This window comes from Stegodyphus dumicola, chromosome 7 (genome assembly GCF_044657685.1).
Source record: "Stegodyphus dumicola isolate Sdum_Otavi_A_Nest chromosome 7, ASM4465768v1".
Taxonomy (NCBI): Eukaryota; Metazoa; Arthropoda; class Arachnida; order Araneae; family Eresidae; genus Stegodyphus; species Stegodyphus dumicola.
This window is the reverse complement of record NC_140774.1, coordinates 62,733,933-62,754,081: the sequence shown is the minus strand read 5'-3', so window position 1 is coordinate 62,754,081 and position 20,149 is coordinate 62,733,933. Positions and strand designations below refer to the sequence as shown.

At 32.3% G+C, this 20,149-nt stretch overlaps 1 protein-coding gene across 1 annotated transcript in view; it reads left to right on the top strand.

The window, feature by feature from the left end:
- Positions 1-20,149, top strand: part of LOC118180050 (metal-response element-binding transcription factor 2-like) — a 74,916-nt gene that overhangs the window by 13,077 nt on the left and 41,690 nt on the right. Inside the window, exons 2-4 of the mRNA XM_085820339.1 lie at positions 438-529; positions 11,028-11,080; positions 11,210-11,321. Of these exons, the coding sequence (XP_085676465.1) occupies positions 477-529; positions 11,028-11,080; positions 11,210-11,321 (218 nt within the window). The 5' untranslated portion in view covers positions 438-476. The remainder of the gene's footprint in view (positions 1-437; positions 530-11,027; positions 11,081-11,209; positions 11,322-20,149) is intronic.

The window sequence follows — 20,149 nt, the reverse complement described above, 5'->3', positions numbered from 1 at the left end:
ACTCTTCCAGTTGTATCGGGATCACATTCAGAAGTGTATATATGTATGTATATATGCATACAAACATAATACATGCAATAATATTGCATAAACACAATATATACATTTCTGAATCTGGTCCCAATAACAGAAGAGTACTAAATAAACTTAAGAATTCGGTACTAAAGTTTGCAGGCAAGCATCAATATGAATAAAATTGACAAGATTTTGTATGTATCTTTAGTAAAATAAATCTCGTAATGAAATAGATTCTTGTAAAAAGTGAAGAAGTGAGAAAATGAAATTTGATCTTATTTTAATTCCAGTTTGATAAAATAAACATAATTATAAAATACTGCAGTGCACTGTTAAAATATGTATATCTTTGTTCATAAATATTTTCTTTAATAATTATCCTTCAGGTCATAAAAATTTATAAATGAAGTAATTTGTTTCAGGTTGTAACATCATTCGATTTCATTATACTTTAAGCACAAATGAAGAACATGTCTAACTACTGTCTAACTTGCTACTGTGGCCAAGATGGAGAGTAAGTTTTTCTCTCTCTCTCTCTCTTTTTTTTTTTTTTTTAATTAAACTAGCTTACTGAATTATATAAAAAATTTAACAGCATTATTAATTTTAAAAAATACTAAAAACAGAATGCCCAATGAAATGAAATGTTTTAAGGTTTAGAGTGTGAAAAAACATCTTTATTCATATATTGAATATGTTTGTAATATAAATTAGCTCTATATAATTTTAATAATCTATTATTTATTTGCTTAACTGTTAATAATTATATATAGTACAAGTTAAAAATTTGGACTACCAGCAAAAAAATTTTCTTTTTAAACATTTTTTTTACTTCCTCAAGAAAAAAAAAGATGTGCAGTAAAAGTGATTTTTCTTGAAAGTGAACTGAGATTTCTGCATGTCACTTTCAAATACCTGCTGGCTAGGAAGTCATATAGTGGCTAATGATCCTTCATTGATAGATGTGTTGATACCACGACCACACTTTCAGTCCTTTAGTGATTGTGGCAGGGGACAAAATTTTTTTTTTGTCTGAGCTAAATAAGTGAAACCCCAAGACATTTATTTGTAGTAGTATGTTGCTCATACTCATTTTCTTTTGGCATTGCAGTGAGGAAGGGAGAAAGATTCCAAGGATCTTCAGGTAATACAGCAAATCGTGCTCTCTCCTTAACTTTTTGATTTGCAGCAACTTATTATTTTGTTCTGTCAGTTATTGTTAATCTTATCAAAATTACAGTTTTAGTGAAGATGGAAACTGCGTTTTGCTCATTTCCCAAAACGATACACTTGTCAAGCAACTAGTGGTTGCTGAAGTTTTGCATGCACTGAAATACAAATATGAAGTAGCTTTTTAAAAACTGATGCAGCAGTAAGACTATCCAAGAATTTAAGTAGTATTATAATAAAATTTTAGAGTGTGATCTGCATGATCATGAGAAAACAAGTTTGTAGATATTTTTTAAATGCTTGCCACCATCTACCAAATGATGAACTTTGAAGGTTTTTGGATATCATAAGTAAAGTGTAAAATTTTCTGATTAATGGGATATGAGAAGAAATGCTAAATAAAGATGATATAAACTGAATTTTTTTGTGTGATAACAATACTTCAATCATTAATGTCAATGGATTGGTAAATATTTGTGCACTAATAAAATACGGTGAATAGTTTTATAAAAAATTGAGCATTTATTATGAAAGAATGGTATGTTATGTTTTATTCAAAGTATTGTCTATCACTAGCAACTGCTTTTCTCATCTTTCTGGCAGTGTATGGATACCGTGTCGGAAGAATGCTTCATCTTTCGAAGCTATCTACATATCAACCCAATTTTTTATATTTTCATATGATGTGAAACACTGCTTAGACATCATCAATCAAAACAAGTAATATGTCTGGTGAATAGAGCAGGATGGGGAAAACTTTTCATTTGAATTTTTGAAAGTAAGTTTTCGCCAGTGCCTCAACATGTAGATGAGCGTTACCTTTTTTTTTTTTTTTTTTTTTTTAAATAGTGCTTGGCTTGTCATCAGTTGTGCACTGTAGAGAGCCTCAGTAATGGTTTTGTTCTGTCTGAGCAACTCATAAGACCACCAAGTTGATCTCATCATATACACAACATGATTTTTTTGCTATGAATATTTGGTTTGGCTGTCGATGTTGAAGGATGGCCAGGTGGTCCTGATGATTTCTTCTTTAGGGTGTCATGGTAGATTTATTTTTTATCACCAGTGACTTTCTTAGGGAAAACCCTTTAATTTGTGTCTGACAAGCAGCATTTCACGTATAAAAAATCAGCATTCGTTTCTCGGCTTCAGTTGATTATGAAAGACAATTTCCTTGCTTTTAATGATTTAAAATTATGTGAAACTACTTTTTGAGTCACTCCTAATGTTAGCACAAGTTCTACCTGCGTTTGGCACTAATCTATGTATCTACTACATTAATGTACATACTATCATATGTAGTAGTATGTAGTGATTAGATAGTATGTATCATATGATGTAGTAATTAGATAGTTGTATCATATGTAGTAGTAATGTAGTGATTAGATAGTAAGTATAATACAGTCAAAAGTCGTTAATTCGGACACCCATAATCTGGAATCATCTATAATCCGGACCTCAAAGCTACAAACTTTCTGCGCATGTGTTCGCAGAAAGTATGTTTCGAAATCCGAAATCTGTTTATCAATTTCACGCTGCTCTGTGGCAGGGGGGGGGGGAATGCCGCGGCGCGCAATGAATTGGAAGTTGATCTGTCAGCACTATCCTTATCTTCAGGGCAGATGTTTTTATTTTATTTGGCTTATAATTCCTTACTAAATGTAGTATTTCATCTTGATGTACTCCGTCTTTGATATGATTTAAATCAAGTTCCTCGTCATTATAATTCACTTTCGACAGTGAAGAAAGTGACACAGACGTTAGTGAAAACGAAAAAATTTCGATTGACAAATTAGTTGGTATTCTCGACACAGCAATTATAGGACTTGAACAGCGGAACTTTGTAACTAAAGAAATTATGTCTGTTTAATAAAATTAAAGGGAAAGTATTATCACATGAAACGAAGCAACTTAAACAACTTACATTGAAAGAAATGTTTAATAAAGCAAACAAATAAATATTAAGCTTTTTCTTTTTGTAAATTTTGATACCCTTCAGATCATAATTGTTCTTTATTTCTAAAATTACAGCTTCATATTTTTAATTTTGCACTTTCTGCATGCCATGTTACCAGATTTAAAGTGATGATCTATAATCTGGAAAAATCGATAATCCGGAATCGCCGAAGTCCCAACGAGTCCAGATTAACGACTTTTGACTGTAATGTACATACAGTAGTGGCCAAAATTGTGGACCCTTTTGGAAATTTTTATGTTTTTGAACTTTGTATACTTATAAAAAACATTACGTTTCACAAAAAACTTGTATATATCATTTTAAAGAGAATTTATTACTGAATTCAATACAAAACACAAAATTCAATTATTTGCAATACAAAAAAAGTTAAAACGATAATAGTTATCGATATACATTACATAGTAATGATTGCAGTGAGTAATCAGTACTTAGTAGGGTACCCTTTATTTTTGATTACAGCTTCACATCGACATTTCATTGAGCTGACAAGAGTTTTAAGCTCTTCTTTCGTTATCACATGACGCCAGGAAACAATATTAGCCTCAATTAGTTCCCTTTTATTTGATGGGCGCCTCATTCGGACAAGAGATTTCAAACGGTGCCACAAATTTTCGATAGGATTGAGGTCAGGACTGCTTCCTGGCCATGACAACAATTTAATGCTCTTTGTACGAAACCACTCTTTCGATATTTTGGCCGTGTGGCAAGGAGCAGAATCCTGCTGAAAAATAAACGAAGCATTGTTGGGAAAGAGATCTCTGATGGAAGGTAGAAGTTTTGGTTCTAGAATAGTGTCAATGTATTTTCTGGCATTCAGTGTCCCATCGATGACATGAAGGCGACCAATACCATCTTCTGACATGCATTATCAAATCATAACACTAACTGGATGCTTCACTGCTGCTTTTAAGCAGTCAGGATGTAGCTCTCTTCTCCTATTCTACGTGTTATATATTTTCGCCCATCACTACCGAATAACGGTATCTTAGTTTCATCACTCCATATAACTTGTGACCACTGATCATCTGTCCAATTAATGTGTTCCTTTGCTCACTGTAGTCTTTTTTTTTTTTTTTTTTTTTTCGTTGCTGAAAATTAAGATAAGGCTTTTTTCGTGGAATTCTACCTCTCAGTCCAACATCTGTTAATCTTCTCCTGATTGTTCTTGAACTCACAGAAACACCAGCATCATTCAGATCACTTCTGATGGCCGCTGATGACATTTTTCTATCTTGGAGACATAGTCTTTTTATTCTTCTGTCATCAATAGATGTGGTGCACCTTTTTCGGCCTTTTCCTTCTTTGTTTTTTATTGAATTTGTCTCCTGATATCGTAAACAAAACTTTCGGACTCCAGATGTAGTCACTGAACCACCCACCTGTCTTGCAATTTCAGCATAGGAAAGACCACTTTCTCTTAACACAATAATATTACAACTCTTTCTAGGTGTCCAATCTACTCTTTTATTTGATGTCATTGCTTCTTGACTAAATATTAAAAATTTTTACAAAAATTCCTACTTGTAATTGCAGTGTATAAGAAGCAGGTCCTCCTTCTACAGAACAAAGCAAAATAATTAATTGTTTCAAGTGTAAACATTTCTACTGGCAGTTACTAACATTTGATTGGTTCTCAGAACAAGAACAGTGATAGGCCAGGAAAGCTAGACATTACAAACCACTTCATAACTGTGTTTTTTATTTATATTAAAGTACATATAGCCTTTTTTTATTTCAAATAATTGAATTTTGTGTTTTGTATTGAATTCAGTAATGAATTCTCTTTAAAATGATATATACAAGTTTGCATTTTGCGAAACGTAACATTTTCTATAAGCATACAAAGTTCAAAAACATAAAAATTTCCAAAAGTGTCCACAATTTTGGCCACCACTGTATATTAATATACATACTATTTAATCACTACATTAATGCTTCTGATTCCGCATCTTTGTATGCTTTCGTCCTTCCGCTCCATTCTTTCTCTTTGACGGCAAAGTTACCATTCTCAAACTTCTGAAACCACTCACGACAACTTCTTTCATGTAAGGCAGTCTCACCGTATGCTTCTACTAGCAACTGATGCACCTCAGCTGCAGAATTCTACAACTTACAGAAGTGTATCAAAAGTTCCCTCAAATGACACTCCTTCAGCTCAAAAGTCAACATTTTTGTATGAAAAAATGTATGATGCTGATACAAAATAGTTAATATTCCAAAGTTATGTTGTTAGCACATGTCCAACCTTACAATATAATGTTTTACATCAGACAATTTTAACTATAACTAACTGGTGGTGCCATTTTCTTTCAAACGGGAGAAACTTATTTGTACTCCCAATAACACATCACAACCACCCAAGAGCTGAAAGTATGGATTGTGGCCAACATCAACACAGCATCAATCAATGCATTGCCACGTTGCCACTTCCTAGCTAAGGTGTTTGAAAATGACTGTTAAGACTGGAGAAAAATTGCATTTGTGGCATGCCAGCTTCCTGAGTATGATATTCTCCATTCCTAAACTTTGTAAGAGGAGAGGAGGCATGTTTTGTATTTATTTTTTGGTTGGTAGTCCAAATGTTTTACATCCGAATTTTCAACTTGTATTGTTGTTAAAAGACATTCTTGATGCATTAATTAAAAAAATATTAAGTAATATATAATTAGCTAATTTACATTATTGGGTTAATCTTCGGTTGAGTCGCCAAACTACCTGTTACCATATTCCAAAGATTAACCCATTATTGTCTGTCTGTGTCATGTAGATAATCCAATTTAAATTATTTTTTTTAAACATTTTACTTGTATTATAAATTTTTCCCTGGAAAGTGTTTAAAAATGTAAAATATCTTCAGCATTTTTAATTTGATATTTTTGGTACTTTCTAATTATCTGCATTCCTAATGAAAAGTCACAATTTCGTTCGTAACCTTGAATAGAAATATTTGTGTATTTCAGTGATACATCCATTGCTTTTTCGTTCCCCTGTTTTTCATCTCCATACGCACAGCAATCTGTTTTTGCTTTAACACGTATATATATATATGTATATGTGTGTGTGTGTGTGCGTATAAAATATGTATATAATAAAAAAATTTAAACGAGCGAAAGAGAACTCTGCATCGCATACAGGGCTACCAAAATCTTAAAATGGGAAGTAGAAAAGTGGTACATGATACCTTTTCTGCTGTATGCATGCAGAAAGGTAAGTCTGAGGTTTTACTAAAGACGATAAAAGCTGCAGTATGAGGTCCACTGCTATGATAAAATTCCCATAGAGGGAACATGATCTGGTCAAAAATATCTGAAGAAGTGGAAAGTCATCTGGAGATATACTACACATACAGCAGGATTGCCACAGAAAAAATTTTTTTGGTGCTGGCATGGATTGCAACATAATTACTTTTTGGCCACTAGTGGTCTTATCAATACTTTTTTGTAGCTTTTTTAAGGGGGTATGAATAATCAGAAAGTACATTTTTTCTTTCTGTAGTTTCTAAGCATCAGCATTTCTTCACATTCATTACATATGTTTTTAATTTATCACTGATCTAAGAAGCAGATGTTCTTCATCTACAATTCTCTTGGAATTTAATATATGCTGAGGAAACTGGATTGTCTCCCAAACATTAAGAAAATGGGAAGTTTTCCGGTGTGCCTGTCACCTTGGAGCATTGAATGTCATTATGTACCTGAGCTTGCTTTGCAATTAAGCCTGGCGTGCAAAAATTATTCTAACAAAATCTACTTTTTATTGAAACATTTGGGTTCTTGCATGTGTTATTCAAATGTTATTTCTTGCAATATAAACAAAAAATGTAATACTGAAAATAAAAAATTCAAAATAAGTTAAAGTGCAGTATTAGTTGTAATGATTGTATTTACATTTAGCAGTAATAATTGTATTTACATACTTAAACTAATTCTATACAATAATGAAATGAAAAACATAAAAGTTTAAATGTTAGTACCCATTATTTTCTGTTACCATATTTATATAAAACATTTTAAACCACTTTCACTGAGTGAAACATTCTAAATTCTGGATGTGCATTTTACATTCTACATTCATGGAATAAAATAATAAATAGTATTCATAACAACAAGACTTCTAGAAATTCTACTGAGTAAGGTTTTGCAGCATTTGAACACAATAAAGCACATTTAAAATTTGAAAATGCTCACTTCAAATATCGTATCATCAGCATATCAAATATAATTGCTGATTCAGCAGTGACTCTTCATTCCCATATCATGTTTGATACAGTGGGAACACAAAGGGAAACGGAAGCATATCATGTATAAAACGCTGAAAGCCACATAAAAGATATTTTGGTGACACAGTGTATTGCCTTGTAAATATTTTTCAGGTGCTGCAAATAATTATAAAGAATAATTTTTTCATTCTATGCCATTTTAAATATTGTATTTAATGAGGTAGCTTACCTTTCATTCAAGCATATCATGTGTAAAACACTGGAAGCCACATAAAAGATATTTTGGTGACATATGGGTTGCATGTTTTAATGACACAGTGTATTGCCTTGTAAATTTTTCAAGGGGTGCAAATAATTATAAAGAATCATTTTTTCATTCTACACCATTCTAAATATTATATTTAATGAGGTAGCTTACCTTTCATTCTAATCAGAATTATGCTGTTACCAAATATTCATTCACATTTTTATTTCCTAAAATGTAAAGCGGGAGTTGTTTTGAGGTAAATAAAATATGATTGTTTTTGTAACCAGATTTAGAGTAAATGGTTAAAATACTGTTTTAAAGCATAAATAGTATAAATGAAATACACTCTTTTGCAAAATAATCGAAGCACCAAGAAGGACTTTGGCCATCGTGACGAAATTTGGTATGCCAAATCATCTTGATCGAACATGCACATGATCAAAGTTTCAAGGCAAATGAACAGGAATTGCGATCATAGTGCATAATTCGCAGAACAGTAACACAGAAGGAAAATTTACCTTTTTTTGTTGCTGTCATTATAATTCCGCACAGAAGCAACTAAGATACCATTACAACAATATCGAAGACCTTACAGTCAACTAAAAGACTTCGAGCGTGGTCGTGGGTTGCGTGAAGCTGGGTAGGCATACCGAGCAATAGGCCCCCAACTGCAGTGTACAGACACTGCTGTGCAAAAATGTTGGCAGTAGTGGTTGCTACAAGGAAATTGCTGATGAAATGAAGGCTCTGGAAGGCCAAGGAGCATAAATGTGAGGCAAGATAGGATGATTGTTTGCCAGGCCCGAACCGCCCCAATGGTGTCATTGTCGACTATTTAATGCACTTCATCCACGTCTATACCTCCCGTGGTAACGTCCACCATATGGCATTTGTCTGAGGTGGGGTTATGCTCACAGAGGCCTTTAAGACATTTGCCTTTGACCCCACATCGGCGGAGTCGTCTGGAGTGGTGTCGTAGGCGATCATCATGGCTGCCATCAGACTGGCATCTTATAGTGTTCAACAATGAATCCCTTTTCACTCTTGAAGCAGATCACCAGCGTGTTCATGTCTGGAGAGGACAGGGCCAGCGGTCCCAATCAGTCTTTGCTTTACAAAGGCATACAGCCATAATCCCTGGTGTGATGGTGTGAGGCACTATTCTTATGACAGCAGATCATCTTTAGTCATCCTCTGTACATCTTTAACAACTCAACGATACGTTGATACCATCCTGCGGCCGGTTGTATTACCCTTCATTACACGTCATCCTGGGGCCATTTTCCAACAAGATAATGCCAGGCCACATTACCACTCACATATATCTGGACTGTCTCCTTGCAGTTGATATTCTTCCTTGGCCAGCAAGGTCACCAATCAAGCATGTCTGGGACATAGTAGGCCGCCAGATTCAGGCACCACAAAATATTGCAGATTTGGAGCGACAACTGTTGAATGCCTGGGAGAATGTGTTGCAGGATGACATTAGGAACGTCTACCACTGCTTGCCTCAACGAATTCAAGCATGCATTGCTGCCAGGGGTGGTTCGACCAACTACTAATTTGAACACTCAATGGACGATTGTGAGTCGTGACAGGCACTATGATCTTGATTTTTTTAAATTATTTTATTATCTGTGTATGGTTTGGTTTACTTAATTATGGCAAAGCACACTAGGGCTATCTGCCTAAGGGGAGGAATGCCTTCATGGAGGACTTTCTAAGGGAAACTGGCTTGTATACACGTTACACATGGGGAAAACCATGAAAACGCCCATGCAGCCAACCCGTTCGCGGGATTAGAACCTCAGACCAAACTACCAGTGTTCAGTGACTTTACCGCTTAGCCGCTGGTGGGCCATTATTATCTGTGTATGAACTATACACATATTCAATTTCATCAGAAACAACCACTTCCTTCATGGTTCGATTTTTTTGCAAAAGAGTGTACGTTGGTGTTTAGAACGAACAGAATTTTTACATTTGAATGCTTACGTGTCAAACTGATAGACATATTTTAATGGGCATGGATATTCATATTCAGAGAAAAAAATAGTCAAATTTTCTGGTTAGCAGTTAGCAGTATATGTAAAAAAATGTAAAATGAAGGTGATATAGTGCTGTGCTGAACTTGCCCCAGTTATCAATCAAATAATGAATGGCAAAACATTACATTTTTAAAATTCTGAAATATTGCGATTTAGTATTATGAAAAAAGCGATAAAGAGGTTATTGAGAATGAAAGGATTTCAATTGATTACATCATGGGAATTCTCAAAACAATAGTTTGTGAGATTCAAACAATCAAAATTTGTAAAAACAAGAAATTTGCTCTCTTTATAAAATGAAAGAGAAATTATTAACACATAAAACGAAGTTGCTTAAACAACTTTAATTAAAAGAAAAAATTAGTGAAGCAAAACAGATATCAACATTCAGCTTTTGTTGTGTTTTTGTAAATTTTGGCTTAAGTTAATAAGTTCTTCATTATTTCACAAACAACCCCTCATGTTTTTAATTTTATAATTTCTACATGTAATCTTACTAGATTTAAACTGATGATCTAAAATCCGTAATCAGTCACGAAAGTTCTCATAAGTCTGGATACTGCACCATACAATAATCATGATACACATACATGAATGTAAAGCTGATTGGTGCAGGAAGATCTAAAATAAAGATTGCAAGAACGAAAAGGGATGATAATAAAGGGTATGTTAGCTCTCACAGCATTTCTTCACATTGGAAATGAAACCGTTTATAAGTTCTTATGATAGTTCTGCTTCTGCAGCAATGTAATTTTCAGATCCTGGAGGATTATGGGAGAAGGAAGGTGAGTTAAAATTGCTTTCACATGAGCATCCCAGATATGTTCTATTGGATTCAAGTCTGGAGATCTAACTGGCAATCCATCTGGTTAATATCCTCACTTTCCAAAAAAATCAGTCTCCAAATTAGCCTTTTGCAGCCAGGAATCAGTGTTCTCATCCGTAAGAATTAATTAAGAAACAATTACAGCCCTGAATTTTGATTGAGCAGATTGCTCTTTATTTAGTTACATAATCAAGAGATACAATTAAGGATATAGCATATTAAAAACTAAATAAATATGAGCTCATGCTTTGAGATTATCTGGGAAACAAATTCATTAAAACTCAAACAAACCATTCTGGCAGCAAGAAATCCCTAATCTTTCCTATATGCCACATTCCCATTATTGACTCTCCCATTTCAAAAAAGTTATGAAGGTTTGAGTGGCAAGTTGTGTTCTTCTCTGTGCTTAATAACAAGTGGAATGATTTCAATTATATATGTTTTAGAGTGTGCATGAATTTGTTGGATATTATAAATATGATTGCTTTTTGAAATCATTATTCACAATTTGCATTTTTTTTTAGCCAAAAGTTAAATATGCTTCAGTGTGTGAAATGCAAACATTGGTTTCATGAAGGTAAATGCTTATTCTTTTTTAAACTGTAAACTATGTAAATTTTATATAAATGATATTAAATATAATTTTATGTTTATTAAAAATTCATGATAAATTTTATATTGTTACATACTGATTTTGTATTTGTAGATTGTGTAAAGTGCCTTGATATGCCTATGCTATATGGAGATAGATTCTACATTTTTATTTGTTCGCTCTGCAATGCTGGCTCAGAATGCTTGGCTAGATTAGAAATGAAATGGTAATATATTTTTTTTTAAATTGAAAACCTTGTATATATATATTTTATGTATATTCATAATTTAGTATTTTGCATAGAGTTTTCTTAATACACTTCCTTGGATTCTAATTTTCTTCTGCATTTTGTTATTATTTTACATATTAACTTTTTACACTCGTATTTATATTTATAGACTTCAATCTGCTTAGAATTTTTTTATATGCTAGATTAAGATGGAAACGTATTACACCTCAGATTGCAGGTTTTATAACTAAATAAAATGTAGTTTTACTTATACTTCTTTAGGCAGGGCAGCTGGGCTAGTTCACTCATGCAGTAGATGCCCCAAAAGTCAGCTGGGGTGAGGGGAAGAGAGACACCTGGGATACTTAGATTAAGCTTCTCTGGCTTGTTGACCCACTACCCCCTCCATTCCACTTCCCTCCACATACCATCAGGCAGGTAAAAAAAGTCTACATATGAGCACAAGTGCAAAGGGCTGATATTTTTTTGTTTTTTTCGGTGAAGTCAAGTCTTGCAGTAGCTATACTGAGCTTTTAGTATTTTAATCATCTTAACTTTTTTGAATGAATTTGGATTTCAGGTGTGAACAATAAAAGCTTATATAATAAAAGCCAACTATCTGGCATTCAAGTAACCAGAATATATATATATATTTTAAAGTTAAAATGAAGCAAATAAGAAGTTTATAACTCCATTCTAAAACACGAATAGGACTCGATTCGAACCAAACAAAAACTTTCACCAGTTAGTGCTATTGAAATCTAGTAATGGATAAGCATGATGGAACTCTGCTTTATATAAACCTGAATAATTCTCAATAAGTGAGTTAAATTAAAAAAAAAAAAAAAAAAAAAAAAAAAAAGATTAAAATGCTTGTTTGACTATTTTTACAGCTCATACATATTGTTCTAATTATAAATAATACTAAAAAGAATCATTTTATTAACCTCATAAGTCTATTACATTTAGAATCAAACACAACTATTGCAAATTTCAAGAGTCTGGAAATTTGGTTCGCTATAACGGATGGTTCACCAGTCCTTAAAATTCCTTGGGTTTTTTTAAATCCGTTTTGGTCCTGAAAGGTCCTTAATTTCACCCAAAACCAACAGAAAGTCCTTAATATTAATTATCTAAAATTTCAGTTTCTGCAACTGCCATTTTGAGTGTGAATTAGCATTTTGGAGACGTATTTTTGCCGATTCACTGACAAATTCTTAAACAACTTTCCTCTTTGAGGGTATGAATTCTTTTATTAAACGGTTCTAAATTTGGCGACTAACCAACATTTTGGCAATTTTAAAATCTGTTTTTATAGAAAATTTGTAATTCCAAGATCTGGGAATTTTTTGGACTATTTTTTTAAAAACATTTTAACATTGATGAATCTCATTAAAATAATAGTAATATATCAAAATTATATTTAAGAAATAACATTAAAATAGAATATTTTTATTTTTCGCTATCATATTATAATGGGCATTTACTTTCCATTTTGGCAACTAATTATTACAATATTTTCAATGTGAAAAATAAACAAGGTTATAAATGGTATAACACACAATTAATGAAACAATTCTTAGCAAAAAAACAAAATAACTATGTAATTAACTAAAAATGCCTTTTTAATTTTTTCATGGTAAGAATTTTTTCATGTAGTTTCCTCAGAATATCCAGAATTCTCAGAATATACACCAGTTTTCTCTACAAAATTAATTTTGCACTTTTTTCCCTTTCAAAATATTTCTGGCTTCTTGCCGTTACAGAATTGGTAGTGATAATTTTTCTAGGATTTTAGACATTGCAATTTGGAAAGTTTAGAAAGATTTGAAGACAAGATTTATAGACCTACGAATCTAGAAGACTCCAGAAAAATGTCTTCATGGTATTAACATGGATATATTTTACAGAAAGTTTGTGATGAACTTTTACTTTTTGGAGAATTTTCAGAACAATAAAAATATAATATTTGAATGTTTTACTTCTGATAACTAGAAGTCTTTTTCTTAACATGTTTATCTTCCCTTTGTTTTCTCTGCTTTTCACTAGACATAAGCATATAAAATATCAAAACTGCTTCAAATCTTATCTCATGGACAAGCATTTATAGAAAGGGATTTTTCCATTAATAAAGAAATTGAAAACTGACGATTTAAAAGATTCGTCTTATATGTCTCAATGCATCAAACATCATACACAGGGCTGGTGCTACGCATTTTCCCACCTGATGCAATCTCTGTGGATCCAAAATTCTGCTGCCTAGTGCCTTCCTAAATTCTAAAATTTTGCCATTTCTAGATTTTGTTGCTCGATGTGTCACTAAATTCTAAAAATTCTCCTACACCAGCTCTGTAACCAGCCCTTAGCATGTATCACGTCATATTTGTTCTGAATTTTCAAATTACCACCTTTTTCTATACATTCTAAATACATTTAGATTTTTAGAATAATAGAAATATTTAATTAAATCCAGAAAAATCTAAATTGAAGAGGAAACATACTGAAGAAAGAAACTGAATACGTAAAGAGCAAGAGAACTATTCTTCAAAGATATGTACAGTTATTATTATGCAAATTAACCAGTTGTTTATAATTTCAGCCTTTACCTAAACTTCCTCTTTCTGTTTCCTCACAGAAATTAAATCACTTAGATAGTTTTTAAATGGAGATTTTTGGATTGTAAGGTAATGTGTGTTTTTGGCCTTCGCTTGCTCACTGCATTAGTTCCTGCCAGTTCTGATAATTTGTAATTATTCATCTTTGCGTTATCGCATTTGAATTTGTTACGGCAATAGAGTTACTGAGTCAGCTTAGATTAAAATTAAATTGTGTAGTCTTTGACTACTAGTCCATACTTTAAGTTTGAATTTAACTGTTCCTGTTTAATTACATTCCAATGAGCTGTAGTTGATTTTGCTAGCACAAGAACACTTTCTCTTCCAAGTTCTTGTTTAAGTAAGAGCTTTATTTAAATCTTTATCTGACTTTGTAGTTACTTTCAGACATAATGATAATTTGCTTCACGTCTGTCAGGGCTTTTGTGCTATTTTTACCAGATCAAGTAAATCCTCATAGGTATATTGTTGAAAGATTGACAAGCTAGGAGATAAAGCATGCAGAAACTAGGTTGACATTGGTTTGAGTATTGAAATAAAATCTAATTGTTAAGAGAAGATGCTTGAAGAGAAAGAAATTGGTATAAATTAGCCCAAATGCCTATGAAGGATGTGTAATTATCCTAATATTGTTTGCCCATTTCACTGTCATACAAAACTACAATTTGTGCCTTCTCTTTTTTTCCCCCCTCCAAAGAAAAAATTTTTGCATCTGAAACTGGCCTTACAAATGTTTCTTCTTCCCTTTCATCAGCTGTAAAGATATATTTACAAAATCATTTACTCATCTCCCTACCTAGGAGAAAAAAATTTTTGGTCTCTAATCTCTTATCTGAAAATTAACAGAGACTATCCCCTAAAGGTTTCATTTCAATACCTGCTGGAAGTGCATTCTTATTTTCCATCTTTGTAATCTTTTACCGCTGTGGACGGAGCATGGTGCAAGCAAGCCATCAATCACCTCTTTTCATTTTCGCTGCATTCTGTTTCTTAGGGTTAACAATGCAAGCCACATTTAACCCCAATGAGTGAGTGATGTTGCTAATGCCTGATAACAATTTTCAAAAGAGCTTGTCTTGGGGGGGGGGACTTTGAAGTGGTTAAGAATCAATATCATACATTAGATGTATTTTAAACTGTGAAATGTTATTAAATTGTAATTTTAATTGTGCTTTTTAATACATATTTTTAAAATAAATAAAATTTAATAGTGGCCATGTAAATCTATAATGATTAAGGCTATCTAATTTAATTATTTGTAACTAACTGCTCACCCTTAAAAGCTATCTCTGCATATTGAAGCGAATTAGTGCCTTTCATTAATCCTTACTGTGGTCACAAGATACAGGATAAAAATGTAAAAATTAATTCAAAATTTATATTTTGCATCTAGTGAGGGTTAAAATTATACAAAAGAACTTATCACCCCTGGTGCTTTAGTGGCTTATTGGAACCATAAAGTATATTAACTGGATTACAACACCAGAAAGTTTACTGAAAGCTACAACACTAACTACATCAGACAGACAAAGCACAACTGACTTTCAAATCATGCCTACTTCAGGTTTCTTCTGATCAGCAGGTCTTTGTCTCGGGAAGCAACAGCCATTCTTCTATTAGGAACCATGCTGATTATGATTTTACTTCTTCTTTTAACCTATGCTGTTTGACATAAAATCTACCTGTTCTGTACTAAACCTCTAGACTGAGCAAATACGTGACAAAATGAGACATAAAAGAAAAAATCAGCATAAAGCTAACTGTTCTAATCTTTACTCAAATATGTCTGGCTATTATAAGTGTAGAATATTTAATGCTACTTGATAAATTTTATAAAGTTAATTTTATTCTCAAATTTGTGTTATAATTATGTTTATTAAATTATATTTAATAATAAAATATCCTACTTACAGATCTGTTTTATCCTTAGGATGATATTACAAAAGTTCAACCAGATCTGTGGGTTCAGGGATATATCATATCTAATATACTGAATAAATTCATTTCAGTTACCATTTGCTGATAGGTTCTTAATTTTTTTCATTAATTGTCCTTAAAAATACTGCAGAAATGTATACAAACCCTGTTAAAACATGCAAAAATTGAATGCTGAATTACACACACTCACACTAAGTACTAACAAATAAACTGGAAAGATTAATTTAATAACATATACCAAAATGAAGTTCAGAGGTAGATAATATCTTGAATTGAATTTATTCAGTTACCATTTGCTGATAGATCCTTAATTTTTTTTCATTAATTGTCTTTAAAAGTACCTAATTTCCATGTGCAGAAATGTGTATGAACCCTGTTCACTCTTCATGATCTTAGAAGAAAAACTCTACACAAAAACATGCAAAAACTGAATGATGAGTCTCTCACACTAAGTAACAAATTGGAAAAATTAATTTTATGACATATACCAAAATGAATAATAAATCTTATTTAATATGCTCACTGCAGAAGTTAATTGTGTCCATTCACATGTGCCAAGATACTAGCTTCATTTTATGCTTTTAAATTATTTTATGATTTAAATATAGATATAATAGAGTACTTTTAGTAGTAACTAAATTCATTAATATATACTTATTACTATTATATTATATAAATATTATATATATACTTATTACTATTATATTACTACTATTAATATAAGTATACTCAATAGTTGGCATATGAAATAATATTTTTGCTCCCTTTGGCATGTCCAAGATAAGAACTAGATAAATAATGCAAATAATTTCTTAACATTAACGCTGAACTCCTCACAAACAATACCTTAGTCTCCATTACTCTCAAATGAGTCACCGAACAAGAATTCAGCCATCTGCCTATAACATTTTCAAAGTTAATAAACCCAAAAAAAGTAAATACAATTTTATGTTCTAAGCATTTAGTTATCGTTTTGAGAAATAAATTATCCATATTAGTATGCCAAGTGTATTGTTTAGGCTCCTTCTGCATGCAAAACATTGTAAGTATTGCATGCATTTATTACAGCAATATTCATACTTGATAATTTAGATCAATCAGTAATGAATTATCTCGCAGCTGGCAAGTAAACTAAGTTTGAAACCTACAAGTATTCCCAAAGACTGCAGTGAACATGTTAAAAGAAATCACATTAAATTACAATTACTGTTACGCTCAGTTATTCCAGTTTCATTGCACATTTTAATTTTACACTGTAAGTTATTTGGCATAAATAGTAGGGTTCTGATCCTTCCCTCGAATTATGCATTTATAACTCTGCATAATTATTTTACATATAAAAATATAAAACATAAAAAATTAATAACACAATTTAGTGACAATTTATTTTTAACTTTAACTTAAATCCTGAGCACAAAAGTGATCTGTAATTACTGGCTGATATGATAGATATTGCAGGAGAATTTTATCCATACCTTTGTCCAAAAATTAAAAAAATTTGATCACTTTTGGTTGCACAGTTTGTGTGAGTAAAAGCTTATTAATAATACTCACCACAGTCTTGCAAAGCCTTTATTTCAAACACAGAGAAAAGTGGGGATACAGGTAAAAGAAAATTAATGTTTTCCTGTATGGATGGAATGTTGGTCCTAATATCCTAAATGTGGATGATATTAAAGGCTAAAAAAATATGAAAAATGCAAAAAAAAGGTGCAGTTGAAGATAGCCATATAATTCATTATTAACATTTTTCATATGTCTAGGCATTTGTAATAGCGGTATAAAACAGCATTAATTCGATAGGATATTGGATTTGAATAAAATATTCGTTCATTATATTCCGGTTTCTTCATAGCAGTGTTCGAATGCAATTATAACTCAAAAAATGCTATGGGGTTGAAAAAGATCAATAAAACATGATTAAATAGGAACCCTGTATATCTGTGTTCTCAAACACATTTGTGGGTTGAGTAGTTTTATGTGTAAACTTGAATATATGCGAAAAATTCTATTGAGCATTGAAACAAGATGCAGATAATCAGAAAGTACAAACATTTTGCTGCTGCCTTTATATTTCCTAATAAAGTGTCAGTGCATTCCTGTAGAAGAGTAAAAGTTAATATTGTGTACCAATTACTGAAAGCAATATTTAATTATAAAAATCTTTACCGTATTCGCTGGCGTATAAGACGCACTTTTTTTCTTTGAAAATAGGTCTGAAAAACAGGGTGCGTCTTATACATTGATACTCAGTTTTTGATTACATTCATTTCTGGAAATTTCTTCTATTCAGAATTATGCAATTTCCCCCCTTTCTTGTTTCCTTGCGGATTGTGAAAATATTATAGTTGCGCAGAGTTCAATGAATGCGCATGCACTGTCATTGATGATCACAGCTGGGTTCGTTTAAACTTTCCAATTTTTGTGAAAGGTTTTTAAGTGTGTGAAATTTCTACTGTTCAATTTTCTTAAATTTGTTGGCAAGTAATGGCTTAAAAACAACGTCGGTATTGCTATAACGCAGCATACAACCTACGTGTGATTGCGTATGCTAAAGAACATGGTAATAGAGGCATTTCGGGCCATCCCCCAACTAAGAAAATGGTAAGAACTTCAGAAAATAATAAGAAGATGGAATCAGGAAGAGGACCTAAAAAAAGCAACTCGTAGATTGGGTATTTACAGAAAGTATTACTTTGTGTTTGTATTGCTTTATGTTTAAAATACTGTAAATTCATTATAATGATCAATGATTAAAGTTTTATCCTTCAAAATTATGTATAAAAAAGAGGTGTGTCTTATACTCCGGCAAATATGGTGTATAAATATTAGTCTGTCAGTTCTGGCTTTTTTTAAAAAAAGGGAGAGAGACAGACAGAAAGTTGTAGAAATGAAAATAATCTTCATAATCAATTCCACAAGTTTGTAGCTTGACCAAGATTATCTGTGCTAAATTTGTCACTGGAATTGTTATCTAAATTATTTTCACAGTTGTCAAAATCAGTCACAAAAATTCCAGATTCTGTCTTCAGTTTCAAATCACTATCGATAAGCTGCATACATAGAGTTCTGTTGATGTAACGTTTGAGGCAAATTTGCACCATAGAAATTTAAATGAATTTTCTTAAATTATAGTAAAAATACATGATAACTGGGATACAGTTTGACCTTCCATAATGAGTGATGGATTTGTTATATTGAACTTTTCTTTCCTATAGGTAACTGTCAAAATAAATTTAATCCATTGTCGAGCCTGGTTCAAAATTGAGAAGCACTTTAAAAAGGATTTCAGAAAATCTTAAAACAGCATTAATATTATAAGTGCAAAAAATGAAATAATTTATTATTTATACTGTATATATCCTCTATCTTGCAGCTTTTCAATTCTGTTTAGTTTAATCCTTCCTTGTTTTTCACTAGAGGTGGAAAATTGAGTTGCCCTTGATTTACTTGCTCATTTACCTTCAGTTTGGGGGGGGGAGGAAGGTACATCTTCACTTCTTCTGGATGGCCCTGAAGTAACATATCACTAATGACCAGATAAGCTACTGTGTTCACCTCTGATTAATTGTAATGCCATTGCATTTTTGTGCTCTCTTCCTACAATTCATTCTTTTGTAAAGGTAGGCTTTTCTCACTTTTTAAGAAGCTTCTGTAGGAAGTTGACACAAGCAAGAAGGCAGCATATTTAATTTTATTTAAGATCTCATTCTAGGGTATTTACAATTTTGCAGGATAATGTTCTCAGCGAAAAACAAGGGGGGGGCGCAAGCATTAAAAAAAAAAAAGATGATGCACAAAATCTTCTGAAGTTCTTGTCCTTCACTTGGACATTAAAGTTCTCAGGAAGTTTTTCTTTTTGATGCAGGTTGAAGTTATTTTGTAAGGGAAACAGCCTTGATACCTCTCCTGGCCACAGCTGCCCATTCTATGCAGGTTGCTTTCAAATTAGACAATATAAAATCAAGCTACCTGATTTCTCAGCAGATTTTCTCTCAATTGGCAAGAGGACCCTGATTTCTTGCAGGTATAATGTTGGCAGGCCACAGAATAGAAAATCTGCGGCTGTGATTTGGCACTCAAACTGGAGTGTCGTGAAGGCAATCGATGCGTAACAAAGCATGTATAAACAGATGCATGGGAATTTGGACAGAGGACTTCCATGTTCCAGTTTTTCTCAGGAACAAAAGTGTTTCTTCTGCGAACCACCATGAAAGGAAATAAAGACTTAATGATTACAGATCATGTTCAACTTTCCTGAGAATTGCTAAG